This window comes from Mastigoproctus giganteus, chromosome 14 (assembly GCF_048544385.1).
Source record: "Mastigoproctus giganteus isolate SK-2022 chromosome 14, ASM4854438v1, whole genome shotgun sequence".
Classification (NCBI taxonomy): Eukaryota; Metazoa; Arthropoda; class Arachnida; order Uropygi; family Thelyphonidae; genus Mastigoproctus; species Mastigoproctus giganteus.
In genome coordinates, this window is record NC_143588.1 from 20317942 (window position 1) to 20341804 (window position 23863).

Sequence of the window (23863 nt, forward strand, 5' to 3'; positions counted from 1 at the left end):
TCCTAAATTAAATTTATGGCTGAGCTGGACAGGTATTTGGAACGAACGGAGAGGGTGAAATGGGACCGGGTTTTTTTTGGCTGATGCTGCATTAGCTTGCTTTCTTGCATCATATGCCTCTACTAATGCTAATGCTAAAAAATGAGTGATCTAATGGACTTCAAACGTAGCATGGTAGTAGATGCAAGATATGCTCAACAAAGCATCTCTGAAACGGCAGTTCTCCTGAACTTTTCACGCACCACAGCTTCAAGGGTGTATCGAGAATGGTGCAACGAATAGAAAACATCCTCTCAATGGCACTCCTGTGGAAGAAAATTGCTTGTTGATGAGAGAGGTCAGAGGAGGATTGCTAGAATTGTGCAAACAAACAGATGGGCCACAATGTCGCACATCACATACAGCCTTGGTACGCAGAACAAAATATCGCAGCAGACCACTAGTCACACTTTGTCGCGAATGGGCTACAACAGCAGACGGACACATTGCGTACTTTTGTTATCAATGAAGAACAAGAGAGCACACCTCCTGTAGGCACAGCAACACCAGCACTGGACTATCGAGGATTGGAAAACAGTTGCCTGGTCTGAGGAGTCAAAGTTCCTGGTGCATCATGTTGATGGAAGGCTCAGAATTTGGCGAAAACAACATTAATCCATGGACTAATGTGACTTAAACTGCCCCCACCACCCTTGTGACTACTGTGCAAGGTGGTGGGGGCAGTGTTATGGTGTGGGGAATGTTTTCTTGGCACACGTTGGGTCCATTGATACCTATAGATTCACGTCTGAATGCCACATCGTACCTAAATATCTTACTCACCAAGTGCATCCATTCATGTTGACAGTTTATCCTCAGTCAGATGGTTACTTCCAGCAGGATAATGAGTGGGTGCACAAAGCCCGAATCACTATGAAATGGTTCCAGGAACATGATAATGACTTTTCTTTGCTGCAGTGGCCTGCTCAATCCGTGGATCTCAATCCTATTGAACATCTTTGGGATGAGCTGGAGAGGACTATTCAGTGCAGGCCTACACCTCCGTCGAATCTCAAGGAACTTCGTAACACACTCATGTCTGCATGGTACTCCATTCCTGCACGTTTTCAGCATCTTGTTCAATCCATGCCTAGACAAATTCAGGCTGTTTTGAAGGCTAGAGGAGGCTCAACATGCTACTAGGTAGGTGTACCTAATAAAATGGCAGCACAGTGTATATTATTATATATAATGAGTTGGCTTTGCATTAGCAACACCTACCTAATACCTTGTGGACCTCCTTTTTTCCATAATACAGCCCACACATTTAGCATGGACTGCACAAGGTGTTATAGGGTGTCCCATCATAGTGCTCCCATGCTGTGAACAATGTGCAGATATAGTAGGTGCAAAAACAGGCTGAAATGAGTCAAGATTGGATGCGATGGGAGGTCATAACAGGACAGAGAATTCATTTTCATGTTCCTGCACCAGTAAGCAACCTGCTGGCCTTGTGGCATGCTGCACTCTTCAACTCACCTTGGTTTGTTAATAGATGCTGAAGTTGTTTGGATATACTATAAATAGGGTGTACTTGGTTGGCAATGATAGAAAGGGTGACATTTTAATTGAGCCACTGATTAACAGTGATCAGAAGTCCCAGTGCATACCACGAAAATATTCTCCAAACCATAATACCACTGCCTCCAACTGATGAGCACCAATAATGTATCCAAAGGCCATGGACTCATGATGCTTTCTACAAATGTGGATATGCCCATCAGCATGAATGAGTTGGAAACGGAATTCATCCAATCAGGTGAGAGATTTCCAGAAGTCGGTGGTCCAGTGTTGCAGCTGACATGCCCATGCAAGGTGCAGTCCCTTGTGTCTTACAGAGAGCATGGGAACCCACTGCAGTAGTCAATTACCACAGCCAATTGTAGGAGCATAGTCTGTGTGCAAGTCTTGCTATTTTTCCATAGTAATTGGTGGTTAGCTGGGCCATGTGCTATGTCATGAGATGAGACACATGATGCTCTCCACAGGAGTTGACAACATGTCCTACATATGACTCTGGTTGGTTCTTCAACTGATGTAGAGACAGTCGTGGTAGAATTTTGACCAAACAGAACAGGGCCACTTAACCATGTTAGCTGTTGTGGAGAAACTAGCCCCAGCATGTCTTGTCTACCATAATCATTCCACATGCAAAGTCAGAAAGGTTTTAATGCTGACCCTTTCTTCCTCACAAATATTCAAAAACTGATCACCACATGTGTGAACAATCTTATGTCAACCATTCATGACCTTCAAACCCAAAGCTAACTCAGTGTATATAGCGGATAACAGTGGAAAAATATATATAGTATAATTTATCCTTAATTACTATTTATTATTATTATTGTTGTTGCTCTTATATTATTTCTCCCTGATTGGGGGATTCCACTCTGTGACGGGTATCAAGTACACAGGGTGGTTGTAATGTCTGGTGTTACTGTTGGTCGAGGAAATCTCTGACTATCGTACAGGTGTTCAGGATTGCGACTTTCTGAAGTTCCTTGTAAGTGTTTTCTGGGAGACCTATTGCTGCTAGGCTTGATAGGCTACTATGTAGAGTCTCTGGTACCATACCGGTGGTTGACACGATGATCGGGATGGTCGATACTTCTTGCATATACCACATCTCACTAACCTCATGTCTCAGGCTAGTGTACTTCCTAATTTTTTCTCTCATGGGTTTTCTGGACATTGCTAGTGTTGGGCACTGCTATGTCAATCAGACAGGTAGCCTTTTCCATCTCGTCCACAAGGGTTATGTCCGGTCTATTGTGCAGGATGGTCTTATCCGTTATTATGGCGTGACCCCAGTACAGCTTGTGGGTTCGGGTCTCTATTACTGCCTGGGGTTCGTACTTGTCGTAGGGTACACTTTCTTTGGTCAACTGGTATTTCCTCACTAGCTTCTGATGTATTATCCTGGCTACCTGGTCGCGTCTATGAGTGTACTCAGTCTGGGTGATCACCTTGCACCCCGCGGTGATGTGTTGGATCGTTTCTGAGGCCAGGTGGCATCGTCAACATGTGTCATCTGACATTTTGGGCTCTTTTGCGATGTATTTTCTACGGTTTCTGGTGTTGATTTCCTGTGATTACCTGGTCTTGGATGGCCAGATTCAGTCTCAGGGAAGAGCATCCCGCTTGTGAGCCATGCATTGGAAGCAATGTTATCGATGTGATCTTGATGGAGGTCACTGTAGTGTCTACCATGGAGTGTCTTCTTTGCCCATCTTTCTAACTTCGTTTCTTGTACTGCCTGGGCGGGAGAGGGCTCCTCGCTTAGGTTGAGTGGGGTATACCACTTATCTATCTTCCTTATGGTCTGGTGGAGTGGTGCTGTGTTGTTCTCGAAGTAATCCTGTAAGCTAACTATCGCTGTTTTCTGTTGCTCTATCAGGTCTATCAGGCCCCTTCCTCCCTCTTTCCGAGCTATTGTTAGTCTCTCCACTGATGACTTCGGGTGGTTTTGGCGGCTCTTGGTCTTCATTGTCCCTTGTCTTTCACATGATATCTTCTAGCTTGATGTTAGTCCAATCTATTGCCCCGAAGGTGTAATAGATTGGACTAACAGGACTAATAGAAGGACTAATTGGACTAATAGAAGGTGTATGTTAGTACTGGAGCTGCATAGGTGTTTATGGCTTTAACTGTGTTCCCTCCATTCAATTTTAATTTCAGCAGGCTTCTGAGTCTGTGATGATATTTTTCGGTCAGGCACTTCTTGATTTCCTTGTGCTCTAACTGCTAAGCCTGCATCATCCCTAGGTATTTGTGGGTTTCTCCTTCTGTCATAGCTTTGATCTCTTTACCAGTCAGCAGCTGGTAGTTTCGGCCAACTAATTTTCCCTGGTGCAGTGTGTGGGTCTTGCATTTGTCTAGACCAAATTCCATCCTGATATCCTTGCTGAATTATTCGGTGATTCGGAGTACGTGCTGGAGTTGCTTCTTGGTTGCTGCGTAGAGCTTGATGTCATCCATGTACATCAGGTGGGTGAGGGTGTACAGGTTCTTTCTTCCTTCTTTGAGGTTATATTCATACTTGCTACCATTAAGTATGGTAGATAATAGGTTGAGTGCTAGACAGAACCACAGTGGACTCAGAGCATCTCCCTGAAAGACTCCTCTTCTAATGGGGATTGGCCTGGTTGTGATGTTCTCAACTTTAATGGTGGTGCTCCATTTCGCCATTGTTGCTCCTAGGAAGTTTGTCACTTCAGATTGACCTTGTAGATCTTCAGGGTCTCTATTAGCTAGCTATGAGGTATGGATTCGAAGGCCTTGAGGTAATCGATGTAGGCCTTGTATAGGGTGCAGTGCTTCTTGTAGGCTTGCTCCATAACTGCGGCATCAATGGTTAATTGCTCCTTGCATCCTTTTCTCCTCTGCTTGCATCCTTTCTGCTTTGAAGATATCAGAGCACTCTCTAAGTGCTCTGATATCTTCTTGGTTATGCAGCTGGTCAGGATCTTGTACATCATTGGGAGGCAGGTGATTGGCCTGTATTTTGCCGGGTTTCTTGTAGCTTCATTTTTAGGCTTCAGATATGTGACTCCTTCAGTGAGAAACTTTGAAATTGTCTCCGGGTACCTTATTATTCATAATCCCAGATTGGGGGTTCAATCTCGTGATGGGTATTGCTACCAAGTACACAGGGTGGTTGTTGTTATGTCTGGTGTTACTGTTGCTAGAGGAACTCTCTGACTATCCTACAGGTGTTCAGGATCACGACTTTCTAGAGTTCCTTGTAGATGTTCGCTGGAAGACCTATTGCTGCTAGGCTGTTATGTAGGTGCTTTGGCACCATACCTGTGGTTAACACAATGATTGGGATGATCATTACTTGTTGCACATGTCACATCTCTTTGATCTCCTGTCTTAGGTTTGTGTACTTCCGAGTGGGCAGGAGCGGGAGTGCAGTAGCACACGCTCTTTGAGTAGACCGGGGTTCAAGCCCCTGACTGCTGAATACGGTCGATCTGTCAACCCGCACTGGACCAGCGTGGCAGATTATGGTCCATTTCCCTCAGCATAAATTGTTGAGGAGGCTTCCATCCTGCAGTGGGTTGATAATGGCTGCACTTGACTTTTACTTCCTGATTTTTTCCCCATAGGATTTCTGCAGGTTTCCAGTGTTGGGTACCGCTATTTCAATCAGATAGATAGCCTTTTCCTTTTTGTCCACAAGGGTCATGTCCTGTCTGTTGTGCAGAATTGTCCTATCTGTTATTATGGAGCAGTCCCAGTACAGTTTGTGGGTTGGGGTCTCTAGTACTGCCTGGGGTTCGTACTTGTAGTACACTACACTTTCTTCGATCAACTGGTATTTCCTTTCTAGCTTCTGATGTATTATCCTGGCTACCTGGTCATGTCTATGAGTGAACTGAGACTGGGTGATCACCTTGCAGCCAGAGGTAATGTGTTGGATTGTTTCTGAGACAGGGTTGCATCGTCGACATGTATCATTCGACACTCTGGGATCCTTGGCAATATATTTTCCAAAGTATTCCGCTCATGAGCCATGCATTGGAAGCAGTTTTATCTATGTGATTTTTTTTTAGCATTAGCATTACTAGAGGCATATGATGCAAGAAGCAAGCTTATGCAGCATCAGCCAAAAAAAAAAATGCTCCTATTTCACCCCTCTGTTCGTTCCAAATACCTGTCCAGCTGAGCCTTAAATTTATTTGGGCCATCAACTTCCACAACAAAGGATAGAAGTCTGTACCACCAGCCAACTACCCGCTAGCTAAAGGCAAACTTTTGCACATCTATGCTACAACTAACTTTCCTCGATTTGAATTTATGCCCTCTCAGGTGATTATTCTGAGCAAAAAAAAGAATCCCATGAGCACTGAGCATGCTCAAACCATTCATGGCTTTATACACCTCAATCAGATCACATTGCAGGTGCCTGGTCTCAAGACACTGTAATTTGCAAAACTTAAGCCTTTCTTTGTAAGAGCAACCCTTTGTTAAATTCACTAATCTTGTTGCCCTTCTCTGTACTCGTTGCAACAGCTCTACATCCTTCTTAAAATGACCTGAATACAGTACTCATGGTGCGGCCTGACAAGGGATAATCACCACCTTATTCCCTGCTAGAAAAATTCCTGAACATCATTGACAAGACACCATGAGCTAGTCTTGCAAACTGTCTGCCCTGCTCAGAAAACTTCTATCTGCCTGCACAATTACCCCAAGGTCCTTTTCATTCTCTACCACTGTCAGTGTAGTACCACAGAGTTGATATGTTACTCTGGGGTTACTGCATCCCATATGTAGTACTTTACATTTGTCAAGGTTAAACTTTATTTGCCACCTCTCAGCCCATCTGCTCAACTTTTTTAGATTATGTTTCAGCAGCAGCATACTGTCATTAGTGTCCTTAACAACCCTGCCAACCTTTGTATCATCTGCAATCTTGGATTTTAAGCTAGAAATACCATCATCAATATCATTTATAAATACAAAAAAAAAACAATGGAACCAACACTGAACCCTGAGGGACTCCACTGATAACATTGGTCCACGATGAACAGGGTCCATTGATTCTCTGGCTTCTCCCACTCAACCATCCCTTTATCCATAGCAGCAATTTGCCTCCAATGCCACACTGCTCCAATTTGTGCAGCAGTCTTCCATGTGCAACAGTATCAAAATCCTTTCTAAGATCCAAATATATGATATCAAAGTTATTCCCTGCATCCAGTTCCTTTCTAAACACATCATAGTATCCAATGAAATTGGTCAGGCAAGACTTTCCCTTAACAAAACCATGATGTGTCCAAGCTATAACTGAAGTCTTGTCTAGATAATTCTGCAGTCCTTCTTTAACCAGTGCCTCCATTAATTTTCCTGGAACAGAAGTTAAACTAACAGGTCTATAATTACTTGTGTCGCCCTTTGATCCTCCTTTATGAATTGGGGTCATATTCGCACATCTCCAGTCCGTGGATACTTTCCCTGAGTCCAAAGAAGCTCTCATAATTAGGGCTAAGGGTTTGCTTACTTCCTTTGCTGCCTCCTTTAATATAACTGGATAGATCCAATTCCACCCGGGTGCCTTTTTTATGTTTACCTTCAACAATTTTTCCTCTACTTTCCTCTCAGTTATTACAAAAATCATCTAGCTCACTGCCAGAGATTAGATCACCTCTGGCATTCTCCCTCAATAACTCCTCATGTGTGAATGTATATGCGAAATACTCATTTAGTTTGTTAACGACCTGAGCAGGATCATCAACAGTTGAACCATCAATATCCAGTGGACCAATCTGATTCATCCCTTTCCGTCTAGAGTACAAAGGCAAAGAACTCTTCACATTCTTTGTCAAATATTTCTCATAATCTTCCTTTCCTGCCTAATCTCCTTTGTGACTTGGTTACAGACCATTTTACTTCTATCATAGGCTTCCCTGTCACCCATTAATTTACATGTATCCCATGCATTTTTCTTCTCGGCCTAATCTGTCTGATTAGTTCATCTGACATCCATTTAGTCCTAAACCTTGAACAATATTTCTTAGTTGGTATGTAAAGCCTAGTAGCTTCCAAGATAAGTTCTTTGAATGCTTACCATTTTGAATTTGCTGTTGGTAACATCATCATTAGGTCCCACTGTATAGAATTTAAATACTGTCTCAGACCACTGTAGTTGCCTTTACAAAAGCAAAAAACCTTACCTTTGCTCTTGATGGTAGTTATCTCTTTGAGTAAATCCCACTTCAGCACACTGTGATCACTGTCACCTAGTGGTGGTTCCTTTATCTTGATGGAGATTATTGAAGGATTCAAGAAGGATGTAGAGCTGCTGGAACGAGTACAGAGAAGGGCAACAAGGTTAGTGAACGGAACGAAGGGTTGCTCTTACGAAGAAAGGCTTTAGTTTTGCAAATTACAGTGTCTGGAGACTAGGCATCGGTGAGGTTTGTTTGTTGTTTTTTTTTTTTTTTTTTTTTGGAGCATTAGCAACTAAGGCCATATTGCTCCGTGATATGCGGTGGTCATTTCCTGACCTTTCCGCATCCTTCGTATTTGGTGGTGACGGGCTCGAACCCCGGTCTAATCAAGAAGCGTGTGCTACGCACTACTGTTCCTTCCCACCTGGCTACGGAGGCGCCCATCGGTGAGGTGATCTCATAGAGGTGTACAAAGCCTTGAATGGTTTGAGCATGCTCAATGCTGATGGGATACTGCCTCTTGCTCAGAATAATCACCTGACAGGGCATAAATTCAAATTGAGGAAAGACAGATGTAGAATAGATGTGCGGAAATTTGATTATAGCCAGCGGGTAGTTGGTTGGTGGAACAGACTTCCATCCCTTGTTGTGGAAGTGGATAGCCTAAATAAATTTAAGGCTCAGCTGGACAGGTATTTCGAACGAACGGAGGGGTGAAGTGGAAGGGGTTTTTTTTTTTTTTTTTTGGCTGATGCTGCATAAGCTTGCTTTCTTGCATCATATGCCTCTACTAATGCTAATGCTAATGCTAATTGTAATGTCCGTTGGTGAATTGTAGTGTCTGTTGGTGACTCTATTGTCAGGGAAACGGGGAACATGCTTTGTAAAAAGGATAGGTGGAGCAGGACAGGGTATGTCTCCCAGGGGAAAAGGTTGATGACGTTGTAGAGCAGATATCATCTTTTAAGGGCACAAAAGGTGATATAGTTGTACACATTGGCACTAATGATATTAAGAGTATGGAGACCGGAAGAATTACTTAACAAGTACAGGCCACTGTTGAAAAAAAGCCGAGAATTAGGGTTGAATTTGAAAGTATCTGCAATTCTGATCAGACAGTTTATTTCGATGGGTACTGTTCTATCAACACTATAAAATTAGGGTTGAATTTGAAAGTGTCTGCAATACTGCCCAGACACGATAGGAGGGTGTATATGATGAGAGCCTTGTCGATCAATTCGGCCCTGGAAAGATTGTGCAAGGTTCAAGGGATAGAATTTTTTTCAGCCAGGTCTGTACTTGGTAACAGCAGGGACTGCTTCTACAGGGATGGGATTCACTTAAATAGAAAGGGTGCAAGAATATTTGCTGATGCTATGCAGTGTTAGGTGGGTCGGAAAAATGCTACCTTGGGAGGAATACAAGGACTAGTATATTAACAATAGTCACTGGCAGAGGTGAAAGTGATTCTTGCACTGCTTCTAAGGGAATAAGCAGGAGCCTGGAAAACAAGATGGGCGATATTTCAGAGACTGCTGGGAGTCATTGCGGTACAAGTAAACACATGGGTTGTGTTAGGGTAACTAAGAAAAAGAACAGGTGCATTTATACTTGCATGTACACCAATGCTAGGAGTTTGGTAAATAAATTTGATGAATTTGAGGTATTGCTCAAAGCATCAAAGGCGGATATTGTTGGGATATCAGAGACATGGTGTCACACAGATATAAGGAATGCAGAACTGGAATTTGGGTAGTACAATGTCTAAAGAAAGGATAGACAGGGCAGGAAGGGAGGAGGGGTTATGCTATTAGTTAAGAAACATATAAAATCCAAGGAAGTCAAGCCAGTCGACATTGCTGGCCAGTGCAGTGTCAACTCTGATGAGTATAATAAGAAACTGTACAGGGAAATAGAGTGGGCCAGTAAATCAGAGAGTCTTATAATGGGGGATTTTAATTTCCCAGATAGTGACTGGAATTTGTGGGTTGGTCACTGACACACTAGCAAGGCTTTTGTGGATTTATTGGATGATTGTTTTCTACATCAGCATGTTCGGGAGTCAACTAGAGGGAGTAGTACTCTTGATTTGATTATCAGTAGTGATTCTTCATGCATTAAGAATCTGCAGATAGAGTAACCACTAGGTGGCAGTGATCACAGTGTGCTTAAGTGGGATTTACTCAATGAGGTAACTACCATCAGGGGTAAAGGGTAGGGTTATTCCTTTCGTAAAGGAGACTACGATGGTCTGAGACAGTATTTAAATTCTATACAGTGGGACCAACTGATGACGTTACCAACAGCAAATTCAAAATGGGAAGCATTCCAAGAACTTATCTTGGAAGCTACTAGGCTTTACATACCAACTAAGAAATATTGTTCAAGGTTTAGGCCTAAATGGATGTCAGATGAACTAATGAGACATATATGGCAGAGAAGAAAAATGCATGGGATTCATATAAATTAACACGTGACACAGAAGCCTATGATAGATACAAGTTGATCTCTAATCAAGTTACAAAGGAGGCTAGGCAGGCGAAGACAGATTACGAGATATCTTTGGCAAGGGATGCAAAGAAAAACAGCAAAGAGTTCTTTACTTATGTAAACTCTAGAAGGAAGGGGATATATCAGATTGGTCCACTTAATATCGATGGTTCAACTGTTGATGATCCTGCTCAGGTAGCTAACAAACTAAATGAATATTTTGCATCAACATTCACACATGAGGAGTTATTCAGTGAGGGGAATGCCAGTGGTGTATTCAACTCTCACAGTAAGCTAGATAATCTTGTAATAACTGAGAGTAAAGTGGAGGAGAAATTGTTGAAGATAAACACAAGAAAGGCACCTGGGGTGGATAGGATATATATATCCAGAGATAGGATATATCCAGCAAAGGAAGTAAACAAACCCTTAGCCATAATTATGAGAGCTTCCTTGGACACAGGGGAGGTACCCATAGACTGGAGATGTACAAATGTGACCCCAATTCACAAAGGAGGATCAAAGGCTGACACAAGTAATTATAGACCTGTGAGTTTAACTTCTGTTCCAGGAAAATTAATGGAGGCACTGGTTAAGGAAGCACTGCATGATCATCTGGACATGACTTCATTTATAGCTCGGACACAGCATGGTTTTGTTAAGGGCAAGTCTTGCCTGACCAATTTGATTGGATACTATGATGCAGTCACAAAAGAACTGGATGTAGGGAATAACTTTGATATTATATACTTGGATCTTAGAAAGTCTTTTGATACTGTTGCACATGGAAGACTGCTGCACAAATTGGAGCAGTGTGGCATTGGAGGCAAATTGCTGCTATGGATAAAGGGTTGGTTGAGGGAGAGAAGACAGAGAGTGGTAATCAATGGACACTGCTCATCGTGGACTAATGTTATTAGTGGAGTACTTCAGGGTTCAGTTTTGGGTCCATTATTGTTTTCTGTATTTATAAATAATATTGATGATGGCATATCAAGCGTAATGTCCAAGTTTGCAGACGATACAAAAGTTGGCAAGTTTGTTAAGGACACTACTGACGCTATGCTGCTGCAACAGGATCTGGAAAAGTTGAGCAGATGGGCTGAGAGGTGGCAAATGAAGTTTAACATTGACAAATGTAAAGTACTACATATGGGAAACAGCAACCCCAGAGCAATGTACCAACTCTGTGGTACTACACTGACAGTGGTAGAGAATGAAAAGGACCTGGGGGTAATTGTGCAGACAGATATGAAGTTCTCTGAGCAGTGCAGACGGGCTGCAAGAGTAGCTCATTGTGTCTTATCAATGATATACAGGAATTTTTCTAGTAGTGATAAGGAGGTGATTATTCCCTTGTATAAGGAAATGGTCAGGCCACACCTTGAGTACTGAATACAGGTCTGGAGGCTTCATTTCAAGAAGGATGTAGAGCTGCTGGAACGAGTACATGGAACAAAGTTTTGCTCTTACAAAGAAAGGCTTAAGTTTTGCAAATTACAGTGTCTGGAGACTAGGCACCAGCGAGGTGAACTGATAGAGGTGTATAAAGCCTTGAATGGTTTGAGCATGCTCAATGCTGATGTGATTCTGCCTCTTGCTCAGAATAATCACCTGAGAGGGCATAAATTCAAATTGAGCAAAGACCGATGTAGAATAGATGTCCGGAAATTTGTCTTTAGCCAGCGTGTAGTTGGTTGGTGGAGCGGACTTCCATCCCTTGTCGTGAAAGTTGCTGGCCTAAATAAATTTAATGCTCAGCTGGACAGGTATTTCGAAAGAACAGAGGGATGAAGTGGAAGTTTTTTTTTTTTTTTTTTTTTTCTGGCTGATGCTGCATAAGCTTGCTTTCTTGCATCATATACCTCTACTAATGCTAATGCTAATCCGAGGATTAGTCCCAGTTAGCACTGAGACTGCATAGATGTTTGTGGCTTTAACTGTGTTCCCTCTGTTCAGCTTTTCTTTCAGGAGGCTTCTGAGTCTCTGATGCTATTTTTCAGTCAGGCAGGCCTTAATTTCCTTGTGCTGTAGCTGATGAGCCTGCATCATCCCCAAGTATTTCTAAGCCTCTCCCTCTGCCATGGCTTCAATCTCTTTACCAGTCTGCAGCTGGTAGTTTTAGTTGAATAATTTTCCCTGGTGCAATCCGTCGGTCTTGCATTTGTCTAGACCAAATTCCATATCGTTGCTGAATTCTTCGGTGATCTTGAGTAGTTTCTGGAGGTGCTTCACGGTTCCCGCGTAGAGCTTGATGTCATCCATGTACATCAGGTGGGTGAGGATGTACAGGTTACAGGTTCTTCCTTCTTTGAGGTTTTTCGTACTTGCTACTGTTGAGTATGGTGGATAGCGGGTTAAGTTGTAGACAGAACCACAATGGGTTCAGGGCATCTCCCTGAAAGATTCCTCTCCTGATGGTGATTGGCCTGTTTGTGATGTTTTCGACCTTAATGTGGTACTCCATTTTGCCATCATTTCTCCTAGGAAGTTTGTCACTATCTGATTGACTTTGTAGATGTTCAATGCCTCCATTTGAGGTTATGAGGCACGGAGTCAAACGCCTTGTAGTAAACAATGTATGTTATGGCGCTTCTTGTAGGCTTGCGCCATAACTGCGCCATTTATAGTTAATTGCTCCTTGCATCCTTTGCTCAACCGCTTGCATCCTTTCTGCTGTTTGGCCATTATGTTCTCGCTCTCCAAGTGGTCTGATATCTTCTTGTTATGCAGTTGGTCAGGATCTTGTACATTGTTGGAAGGCAGGTGATTGGCCTATATTTCGCTGGGTTTCTTGTATATTCATCTTTAAGCTTCAGATATGTAATTCCTTGAGTGAGAAACTTTGGGATTGTCTCTGGGTGCCTTATCATTTGGATGAACTGCTCTGCCAGGTGCTTGTGTGTGCAAGCTTCTTGTACCAGTAGTTGTGGACATTATCTATTCCTGGAGTTTGCCAGTTGTGAGAGTTCTCGATCATCTCTTTTACTTCTTTCTCCTCAAACTCCCATTCTATCATTTCTTGTACATCCTTGATTTTCTTGCATTCTAGTTCTATCCAGGGGGCTCGGTTGTTATGCCTTACTTCCCTGCTCCATATGTTTCCCCAGAACTCCTCAATCGTCTTCTGCTCGGGTGGTCAGTTCTTTTCTCCAAGACTCCTGTAGAAGCCTCTTTGGGCCTCATCGAAGATTCGGTTGTTTATTTTCCTGTGGGAGTTCCCTTTGTATCGGCGTAATCTCTTGCTGAGTGTAAGGAGGTTCTGTTTCAATGTGTCCAAGTACTCTCCTATTCTCTGATTTTTTTGTCTCATATTTGCTGTGGATGCTGTCTCTCTTGAGTATGCTCTTCACTTTTCCCATTAATTTCTTACTCCCATTGCCCCATTGGTACTGGGTCAATTGGCCTATCTTGACTCATAATTCTTCTATCTTCTACTGAAGTCTTCTTTCCAAAGCTGGTGGTTCGTTCTGTTTTTGGTTCTTCTGCTGCTGGTCTCTCATTTCTTTTCCATTAATCCTCGTGGCTGCTACCACAGCAAAATACATGGCTGTGTGGATGTCCTCCAGTGTTGCACAATTGCTGTCGAGGTAATGCAGTATTATGTGCTGATTCAGGTGATCTGTGACTCTCCATAAGGTTCTATTCGGCCTGTGCTTCGGTATCACTTGAGTCTTTGTGGGGTCCATTCTTTCGAATTCTGTTAGGGCCTTAGCATTAGCATTAGTAGAGGCATATGATGCAGGAAAGCAAGCTTATGCAGCATCAGCAAAAAAAAAAAAAAAAAAAACCCTTCCACTTCACCCCTCCATTCGTTTGAAATACCTGTCCAGCTGAGCCTTAAATTTATTTAGGCTATCAACTTCCACAACAAGGGATGGAAGTCTGTTCCACCATCCAACTACCCGCTGGCTAAAGGCAAATTTCCGCACATCTATCCTACATCTGTATTTCCTCAATTTGAATTTATGCCCTCTCAGGTGATTATTCTGAGCAAGAGGCAGTATCCCATCAGCATTGAGCATGCTCAACCCATTCAAGGCTTTGTACACCTCTATCAGATCACCTCACCTTCTTCCACTCGTTCTCTATTCTGGATATCATGACCTCGTCTCTTTCCACTTCAGCTGCTATAAGTTTTATTTCTTCTTGCTCTTCCTCCTCTGGTTCCATATTCTTTATCCTTTGTAGTTGATTGCTCACGTCCTGCTTGAATTTTTCCATGATTGTAGGAGCTATCTCTGATAGTCCTTCTCTGGTCCACTATTCACTGTTTGGTGACCTGAAAATCCAGCAATCGTTCCAGCCACTTGGTATGTAGTCTCGCCCTGTAAGTTGTCATATTGGTCTCCAGCTTTGTTATTTCGTAGTATGCTTGCATGATGAACATATTAATTTCGATGCTCCACTTCGTTGGCGTATTCTCCCTTCCTGGGTGGTCACTAGAACAGTTGTGCAGGAAGCACTTTCAGGTGGTGGAGCTGGATGGTCTTGCCCTTCTTGCTCTTATTATTATTATTATTATTATTAGCCATATAGTGGAAGGAAGCCTGAGGTTTATGCTGTGCCAGCCAAAAAAAAAAAAATTTTTTGAGTTACCCTGAGAGAGAGAGAGAGAGAGAGAGAGAGAGAGAGAGAGTCAAATGTAGAAGGGAATCACCAAAAAAGAGAAGAATGATGATATCCAGTTCAGGACCCTGGATGTACCAAGCCCATACTCAATAGATTAACAATGAATGGTTTTGCCTTTAGTAAAATTCAACATGCAAAGTCAGAAAGGTCTTAATGGCCTTTCTTCCTCTCAAATATTCAAAAACTGATCACAACATGTATGAACAATCTTATATCACCCATTCACGACCTTCAGACCCAAAGCCAACTCAGTGTATATAGTGAGTAAGAGTGGAAAAATATACAGCAGACTCTCGATAACCGGGATCAGATTAACCAGGACACTTCAAGACTCCATATTTAAAAAAAAATCAACCAGAAATCATAAAATTCAAGTAATAACTGGAATAGGCATAAACAGATATTTTGCAAGTCATAAATAATCGACAAGAACCGACGTTATAACTCGTCATTGAGAGATTAGTGTACCTATTATCTTGCAACCCCCGCTGTCTTCACACCTACTGCTCAAAAGAAAAAACAAAAAAAAGAAAGAGACCAAATGTTTAGTTTGTTTTAGTGTGTTGTGTTGATTGTTGTGCTCCGTCCCATTGCAAAAGGACAAATTTTGTTTCGTTATTTATATCAGAGATGTCAGAATTTTTTTTATAGTAAATTTATTTATTTTTTTGTTTAGAAATCACGAAAATGATGGGTAAACGCAAAAGAGTTGTGCTTTCAGTTAAACAAAGACTTGAAATTATTGAAAAGTTTGAAAATGGTGCATCCGTTAAATCTCTAAAGAACCATTATAATGTTGGTGACCAAACCATCTGCAACATTGTAAAAATAAAGGGAAGCTATTAGATTTAAAATCGACATCACAAAAAATAAAGGGAAGCATTGTATTGGACACACGAGTAGTACGTAGTAAGTTTTTTATTTATCACCATATTTTTACTTAGGTTGTTGAACATTTTTCGATATAATAAGTCCTCGACTTACGCAACTACAGTTTTAAATAAATTTGTTTTCACTTAGTGTTTTTTATTTTTTATTCATTGTTTTTTTTTTTAGGAATGTAAAATTTAAAACAATAAAAAAAATAATATGCAATCAATAACAACGATTGTGGCACGCACAAATTGCACAAAGTGAGATCGGAGCAACAAGCAAAAAATTAGGTAAAAAAGAGAAGATTCTTACAATTATTTATGTTTTTTTTTTTTATATATGACTGAAGATTTTAGTGAAGGGGATACACACTTCACCAAAATAACATAAAAGCCCACAGAATTCCAGCTATTGGTATTATCGCAAATGCAATAAGATCAAGTTTGCTACCCGTTTATAATTAATTAAATGCACTAACAGAAAAGTCCAATAAAACGGAAAGTGCAAATTGTTTTGTTACTTTGTGGTAGTGACCTCTAGAAATGTGCTTTAGTAAAATGTGAGCTCGCGCAGGGTGATAATTGTGAGTTTTCGCCTTAACCCTGTGAAGTTCTTTAAATAAAATTTCATTTTGACCGTTACCATGGTGCCAACTAAGAGACAGCGGTACTAGAAAATCTACCAAGAAAACAAAAGGATTCGATTTGAGTCAGAAAATTAAACTAATAAGAATGTATGAAAATGGTCAAACATTAACAATTATCATGCTGAATTCAGATTTGTCAATAATAATATAGTAGCAATATGTTACTAGTCATTCCCGAGTTACGTAAAACTTGACAAAGTAAGAAGTCCTGGAACTTATCTCTTACGTATGTCGGGAACTTCTGTATTTTTGGATTATCTGGGATTTGTTTTTTACCATCTATCCCGGAAAATCGAGAGTCTACTATATATAGTATAATTTTCCTTAATTATTATTTAACAATGAATGGTTTTTCCTTTAGTAAAATAATAACACTTACCTTTTGATCTAGTCAAGTCTGCTATGTGATAGCTAACAACGCTTTCAGCATTGAGGCCAAGATTTGATACAGGATCAACACGCAACACAAACTCCTGAAAAAGAGATGAAAACAAAAGCTAGCATCATATAATGGAATATAATGGAGCATTATAAAATGGAATATAGTGTAGCATTATAAAATGGAACATATATATGTTCCATATTCATAAAAAAGAAATATATACAGTGGGGTCTCAATGTCCATTGTTAATTAGGATAGGTAGCAATATACATCCATGTTAGAATGGCAATTTTTTTAGGGAAGTTATAAATTTGCACACGCAACTTGCTTTTCAAGAAAATAAAACCTATAAAGACCATATTAACAATACTTTTATTGATTTAAACATACAATGTCCACAAAAAGTAAAATGTGCACGTGAATTTCCTGGACACTAACCTTTAAAGGATGAATCATTCTCTATCTAGTACCATGAACAAAAAGTGGTCTATTTTGAAAGTTTATAGGTAGAATGGAATCAATGGTTAATCAAAATGTTGATATTGTTGTACACGCTGGCACTAATAACATTAAGTGTAGGATATCTGCGGACTTTTTTTTTATGTAAACCCCAAACACGAAAGGTATTAGAACATATAGTACTTAGTACCGTGCTTGGGTTAAATGTTTAACATTTAAAAAATGTTTAATGTTTAAAAAATGTCATAAGTTAGGGATGAATTGGAAAGTGTCTGCAATACTGCCACGACAAGTTAGGAGGCTGTATATGAGCGAATCTTGTCAATCAATTCGGCCCTGGAGATTTTGTGCAAAACTATTTGGTTAAAATTTTTCATTGCATGGTCTGTGGTTGTTAACAGGAGAGACTGCTTCTACAGGGATGGGATATACTTAAATAGAAAGGGTGCAAGAATATTTGCTGATGCTATCGAGTCAGTGTTAGGTGGGTCAGAAAACTGATAGCTTTGAGGGATACAAAGAATGACAGATTAGTAGCTGCTGGCAGAAGTGAAAGTGATTCTTGCACTGCTTCTATTGGAATAAGCAGCAGTCTGGAAAACAGGGTGCTGGAGATTCCAAGGACTTCCAGGAGTCATCAGAGAACAAGTAAATACATGGGCTGAGTTAGGGTAACTAAAAATAAGAATAGGCACATGTATACTTGCATGTTTACGAAGAAGCTTAGTAAATAAATTTGATGAATTTGAAGTGCTGGTCAAAACACCAAAAGCAGATATTGTTGGGATATCAGAGACATGGTATCACACAGATATAAAAAATGCAGAACTGGAATTTGGGGAGTACAATGTGTACAGAAAGGATAAGAAGGGAGGAGGAGTTATGCTCTAAGTTAAGAAACACATACGATATAAGGAAGTGTATCCAGTTGACATGGGTAGACAGTGTAATGTTGAATCAGTTTGGTGTGACATAAGCACTGGAAAAGCAAAATTGACAGTAAGATTATGTTATAGGCCTAATGACTCTGATGATTACAATGAACAACTGTACAGCAAAATAGTGCAGGCCAGTAAATCACAGTGTCTTAAAATCAGAAATTTTAACTTTCCAGACTGGAACTTGTGGCTTGGTCACTCACACACTAGCAAGGTTTCTGGGGATTTATTGGATGATTGCTTTCTACAGCTAGTAGAAACACAAGGGAATAATACTGTTGACCTGATTATCAACAGTGATTCTTCAACAATTAAGACTCTGCAGAAAAAAGAAACCGATATGTGACAGAGATTACAGTGTGCTGATGTGGGATTTATTCAAAGATATAACTACCATCAGGAGTAAAGGGACAGTTTCTGCGGTGACTACAGTGGACTCAGACAGTTTAAAAATTCTATATAGTGGGACCAACTGATGATATTACCAACAGGAAATTCTAAATGGGAAGAATTCAAGGAGGTTATCTGGAAAGTTACTATGCTTTTTGTTCCAACTAAGAAATACTGTTCAAAGTATAGGCCTAAATGGGTGTCAGGTGAACTAATGAGACTTGTGGAAGAGAAGAAAAATTTATAGTGTGCATATAAACTAACAGGTGACACAGTAGCCTATGGTACATATAAGCTGGTCTGTAATCAAGTCACAAAGGAGGTTAGACAGGCAAAGGCAGATTACGAGAAATCCTTGGCAAAAGATGCAAAGAAAAACAGAAAAAGAGTTCTTTACTTATGTAAACTCTACAAGGAGAGGGATGATTCAGATTGGTCAACTTGATATCAAGGATTCAACTGTTAATGACCCTGCTCAGGTAGATGACAAATTGAATGAGTATTTTGGATCTACATTCACACATGGTATTCAAGGTCGGGAATACCAGATGGTTATCTAACTCTGGCAGGGAGCTGAATTATTTTGCAATAACTGACAGCAAAGTGAAGGGAAAATTGTGGAAGTTAAACATAAGAATAGGACCATGGTGGATGGAATCTATCCAGTTATATTAAATGAGGCAGAAAAGGACATAAGCAAACCCTTTGCAATAATTATGAGAGCTTCTCTGGACTCAGGGAGGTCCCCATGAACTGGAGATGCATAAATGTTTCCCCAATTTACAAAGGGTGACACAGGTAATTACAGACATGTTAGTTTAATTTTTGTTCTGGGAAATTAATGGAGTCTCGGGTTAAAGAATTAATGCAGAACCATCTAGACATAACTGCAGTTATAGTTCAAACACAGCATGGGTGTGTTAAGAGTCTTGTCTGACCAACTGGATTGGACCTATGATGCAGTCACAAAGAAACTGGATGCAAAAAATAATTTTGATATCATATACTTGGATTTCAGTAAAGCTTTTGACACTGCTGTGCATGGAAGACTACTGTACAAATTGGAGCAGAATGGCAAATTGCTACTGGGGATAAAGAGATAGTTGAGTGGGAGAAGACAGAAAGTGATAATCAATGGACACTGCTCTTCGTGGACTAATGTTATTAGTTGATTCTCCCAGGGTTCGGTGTTGGGCCCACTGTTGTTTTCTGTATTTATTAATGATAATAACCCCAGGGGCTCACATCTGGTGAGTATGAGCTTGGCACATCCAGGGTCCTGAGCTGGATATCATCATTCTTCTCTTTCTTGGTGATTCCCTTTTACTTCTGACTAGTTTTCTCTCACTTTCCCTCAGGGTAATTCAGATTTTTTTTTTTTTTTTTTTTCTGGCTGGTGCAGTATAAGCCTCAAGCTTCCTTGCACTATATGGTAAATAATAATAATATTATAGTAACACCAGACATAACAACCATCCTGTGTACTTGCTAGCATTACCCGTCATGGAGTGGAATCTGCCAATCAGGGAGAAATAATATAAGATCATCGCGGCCTCTGCAGCTGAGTGGGCAGGAGCGGGAGTGCAGTAGCACACGCTCTTTGAGTAGACCAGGGTTCAAGCCCCTGTCTGCTGAATACGGTCGATCTGCCAACCCACACTGGACCAGCATGGCAGATTATGGTCCATTTCCCTCAGCATGAATTGTTGAGGAGGCTTCCATCCGGCAGTGGGTTGATAATGGCTGCATTTTACTTTACTTTACATCAACAATAATAAGAATAATAATATTTATGAAGGTATATCAAGTTTAATGTCCAAGTTTGCAGATGATACAAAGATCAGTAGGGTTGTTAATGACACTAATGACAGTACACTGCTACAACTGGATCCAGAAAAGTTGAACAGATGGGCTGACAGGTGGCAACTGAAGTTTAACATTGACAAATGTAAAACTTCAGTTGCTGTATAGGTGTAGCAGTAACAGTATTGTATAGGGGGAGCAGTAACCTCAGAGTGACATATCAACTGTGTGGTACTATACTCGGGGCAGTCTAGAATTAAAAAGTCCTTGGGGTAATTGTGCAGAGATACAAAGTTTCTGTGCACTACAGTCTGCAAGAGTAGCTCATGGTGTCCTGTCAATGATATACAGGAATTTTTATAGCAGGGATAAGGACATGATTAGCCTCTTGTATAAGGCAATAGTCAGGCCAAAACTTGAGTACTGTATACAGATCTGGAGACTTCATTTTCGGAAGAATACAGAGCTGTTGGAATGAGTACAGAGAAGGGCAACGAGATTAGTGAATGGAACAAAGGGTTGCTCTTATGAAGAAAGGCTTAAGCTCTACAAATTGCAGTGGCTGGACACTAGGCACCCATGAGGGGATCTGGCTGAGGTGTATAAGGCCTTGAATGGTTTGAGCAAGCTCAATGACAATCGGATTCTTCCTCTTGTTGAAATTCAATTGCCTGGAACAAAGGGTTGTGCTTACGAAGAAAGGCTTAAGTCCTGCAAATTGCAGGGTCTGGACACTAGGCACCCGTGAGGGGGATCTGGCTGAGGTGTATAAGGCCTTGAATGGTTTGAGCAAGCTCAATGACAATCGGATTCTTCCTCTTGTCGAAATTCAATTGCCTGAAGGAACATAAATTTAAATTAAAGAAAGACAGCTGTATAACAGATGTGCAAAAATTTGGCATTAGCCAGCCAGCGGGTGGTTAATGGTTGGAACAAACTTCCATCTGTTGTAGAAGTTGACAGCTCAAATAAATTCAAGGCAGAACAAGGCAAACATTTGGAGTGAATGGATAAGTGAAATGGGAGGTTTTTTTTTTTTTGGATGATGCTGTATAGTTCATCAGCAACATCATCAGCTGGATTGTCTAAGATTTTTCGAAACCCATTATGCAATTGTCTGCTCTGATTTGTTTTCTTCTCTGTATTCACATACGTGAAAAACTCCTTTTCCCTATTCTTTGCTCTCTTAGCCAGTGAATTTATGGTCCCTACATTTTCTTGGCGCAGTATAACCTTAGTCGTTTTTGGGCCAATAAAGTCAAAATCATCATCAGCTGTCATGTTACATCTACTTTTCTGTGACAATTTCTTTAAAGTGAAAATTTCTTTCTGTGACAATTTCTGTCACAGAAAATGAAATAATTTCTTTATTTCATTTTCTGTGACAATTTCTTTAAAGATATCCATAATTCTAATGTATTCATCTACCCACTGCTATCTGCCTAGTTGATAGAGGCTTAACTGTCATGGACCCCTTTCCTACTCATGCCTTTAATTTTTCTGTGAGCTTCCATCTTTTCAACCTCACTTGCAAAACCTCTCTTACTAGATTTGCTTGCGCATGTACAGAGAAGAGCAACAAGATTGGAGAGGGGAACAAGGGGGTCCTCTTGCCAAGAGAGGCTTGGGTTCTGCAAGTTTCAGCGGCTGGAGGCTGGGCACCTGCGAGGTGATCTGATTGGGTGTATTAGGGCCTTGAATGGGTTGAGCACGCTGAATTCTGATGGGATCCTTCTGCTTGCTCAGATTACGAACCTAAGGGGGCATAAATTCAAATTGAGGAGGGACGGCTGTAGAGTGGATGTGCGGAGGTTTGCCTTTAGTCAGCGGGTGATTAATTGCTGGAAAAAACATGACATCTATTGTGGAAGTTGATAGCTTAAATAGATTCAGGGAGAAACTGGACAGACTTTTAGAGGGAATGGTTGTGTGAATTTTTTTTTTTTTTTTTTTGGCTGATGCTATATAAGCTCATACACTTGCTTTCTTGCATCACATGCCTCTATTACTATTACTATGAAGGATCTTTCGTCTATAAAGATGTTCATTTCATCAGCAACATCAGCTGGATTTTTTCTAAGATTTTTCCACACCCGTTATGCAATGGTCTGATCTGATTTGTTTTCTTCTCTGTATTCACATACGCGAAAAACTCCTCTTCCCCATTCTTTGCTCACTTAGCCAGTGAATTTAAGATCCCTACTGGCTTTGCAAATCTAATCTTTTCTGTGTTACAGATCAGTTTGTAGTTGCCATGTTGTATCTTCTTTTCTGTGAGCTTCCATCTTTTTCTGCTCTTAGAGTGGCCAGCTCTGTATTCATCTAGCTCAGCATCCTCCTTGTGCTTATTTTCTTAATGGTGTTTGTATGCATTCAATATTTTCTGTGACAATTTCTTTAAAGATATCCATAATTCTAATGTATTCATCTACCCACTGCTATCTGCCTAGTTGATAGAGGCTTAACTGTCATGGACCCCTTTCCTACTCATGCCTTTAATTTTTAGCATTAGCATTAGTAGAGGCATATGATGCAAGAAAGCAAGCTTATTCAGCATCAGCCAAAAAAAAAAAAAAAAAAACACACCACTCCCATTTCACCCCTCCGTTCGCTCGAAATACCTGTCCAGTTGAGCCTTGAATTTGTTTAGGCTGTCAACTTCAACAACAAGTGATGGAAGTCGGTTCCACCAACCACCCACCCGCTGGCCAAAGGCAAGTTTCCGCACATCTGTCCGGCATCCGTCCTTCCTCAATTTGAATTTATGCCCTCTGAGCTGATTATTCTGAGCGGGATGAGGAATCCCGTTGGCATTGAGCGTGCTCAAACCATTCAAGGCCTTATGCACCTCTGTCGGATCACCTCGCTGGTGCCTGGTCTCCAGACTCTGTAATTTGCGGGACTTGAGCCTTTCTTCGTGGGAGCAACCCTTTGTTCCGTTCACTAATCTTGTTGCCCTTCTCTGTACCCGTTCCAGCAGCTCTACATCCTTCTTGAAATGAGGCCTCCAGACCTGTATACAGTACTCAAGATGTGGCCTAACCATTGCCTTATACAAGGGAATAATCACCTCCTTATCCCTGCTAGAAAAGTTCCTGTATATCATTGACAAGACACCATGAGCTACTCTTGCAGCTCGTCTGCACTGCTCAGAGAACTTCATATCTGCCTGCACAATTACCCCCAGGTTCTTTTCATTCTCCACCACTGTCAGTGTAGTACTGCAGAGTTGATACGTTGCTCTGGGGTTACTGTTTCCCATATGCAGTACTTTACATTTGTCAATGTTAAACAATGTTAAACAATGTCAATGTGGGCCATGCAATGTGGGCATTGCATGGCCCACACTTGTAGGTAGAAGGAATTTGTTTTGTAGAGACGGGATACACTTAAACAAAGGTGGTGCAAAAGTTTTTGCCAGTATTATTGAGGATACCTTAAAGGCTCAGGGAAACTGCTAGTTAGGGGGGATGTGGGTAATACTGACACGCGTTTATCTGATAATATTGGTCAATGTAACTCTTGCACATAC

The 23863-nt window shown here is 40.9% G+C and overlaps 1 protein-coding gene across 1 annotated transcript in view; it reads right to left on the bottom strand.

The window, feature by feature from the left end:
* Positions 1 to 23863, bottom strand: part of LOC150075004 (uncharacterized) — a 1344778-nt gene that overhangs the window by 321404 nt on the left and 999511 nt on the right. Inside the window, exon 26 of the mRNA XM_090389033.1 lies at positions 16739 to 16832. Coding sequence (XP_090245159.1) covers positions 16739 to 16832 — 94 coding nt within the window. The remainder of the gene's footprint in view (positions 1 to 16738; positions 16833 to 23863) is intronic.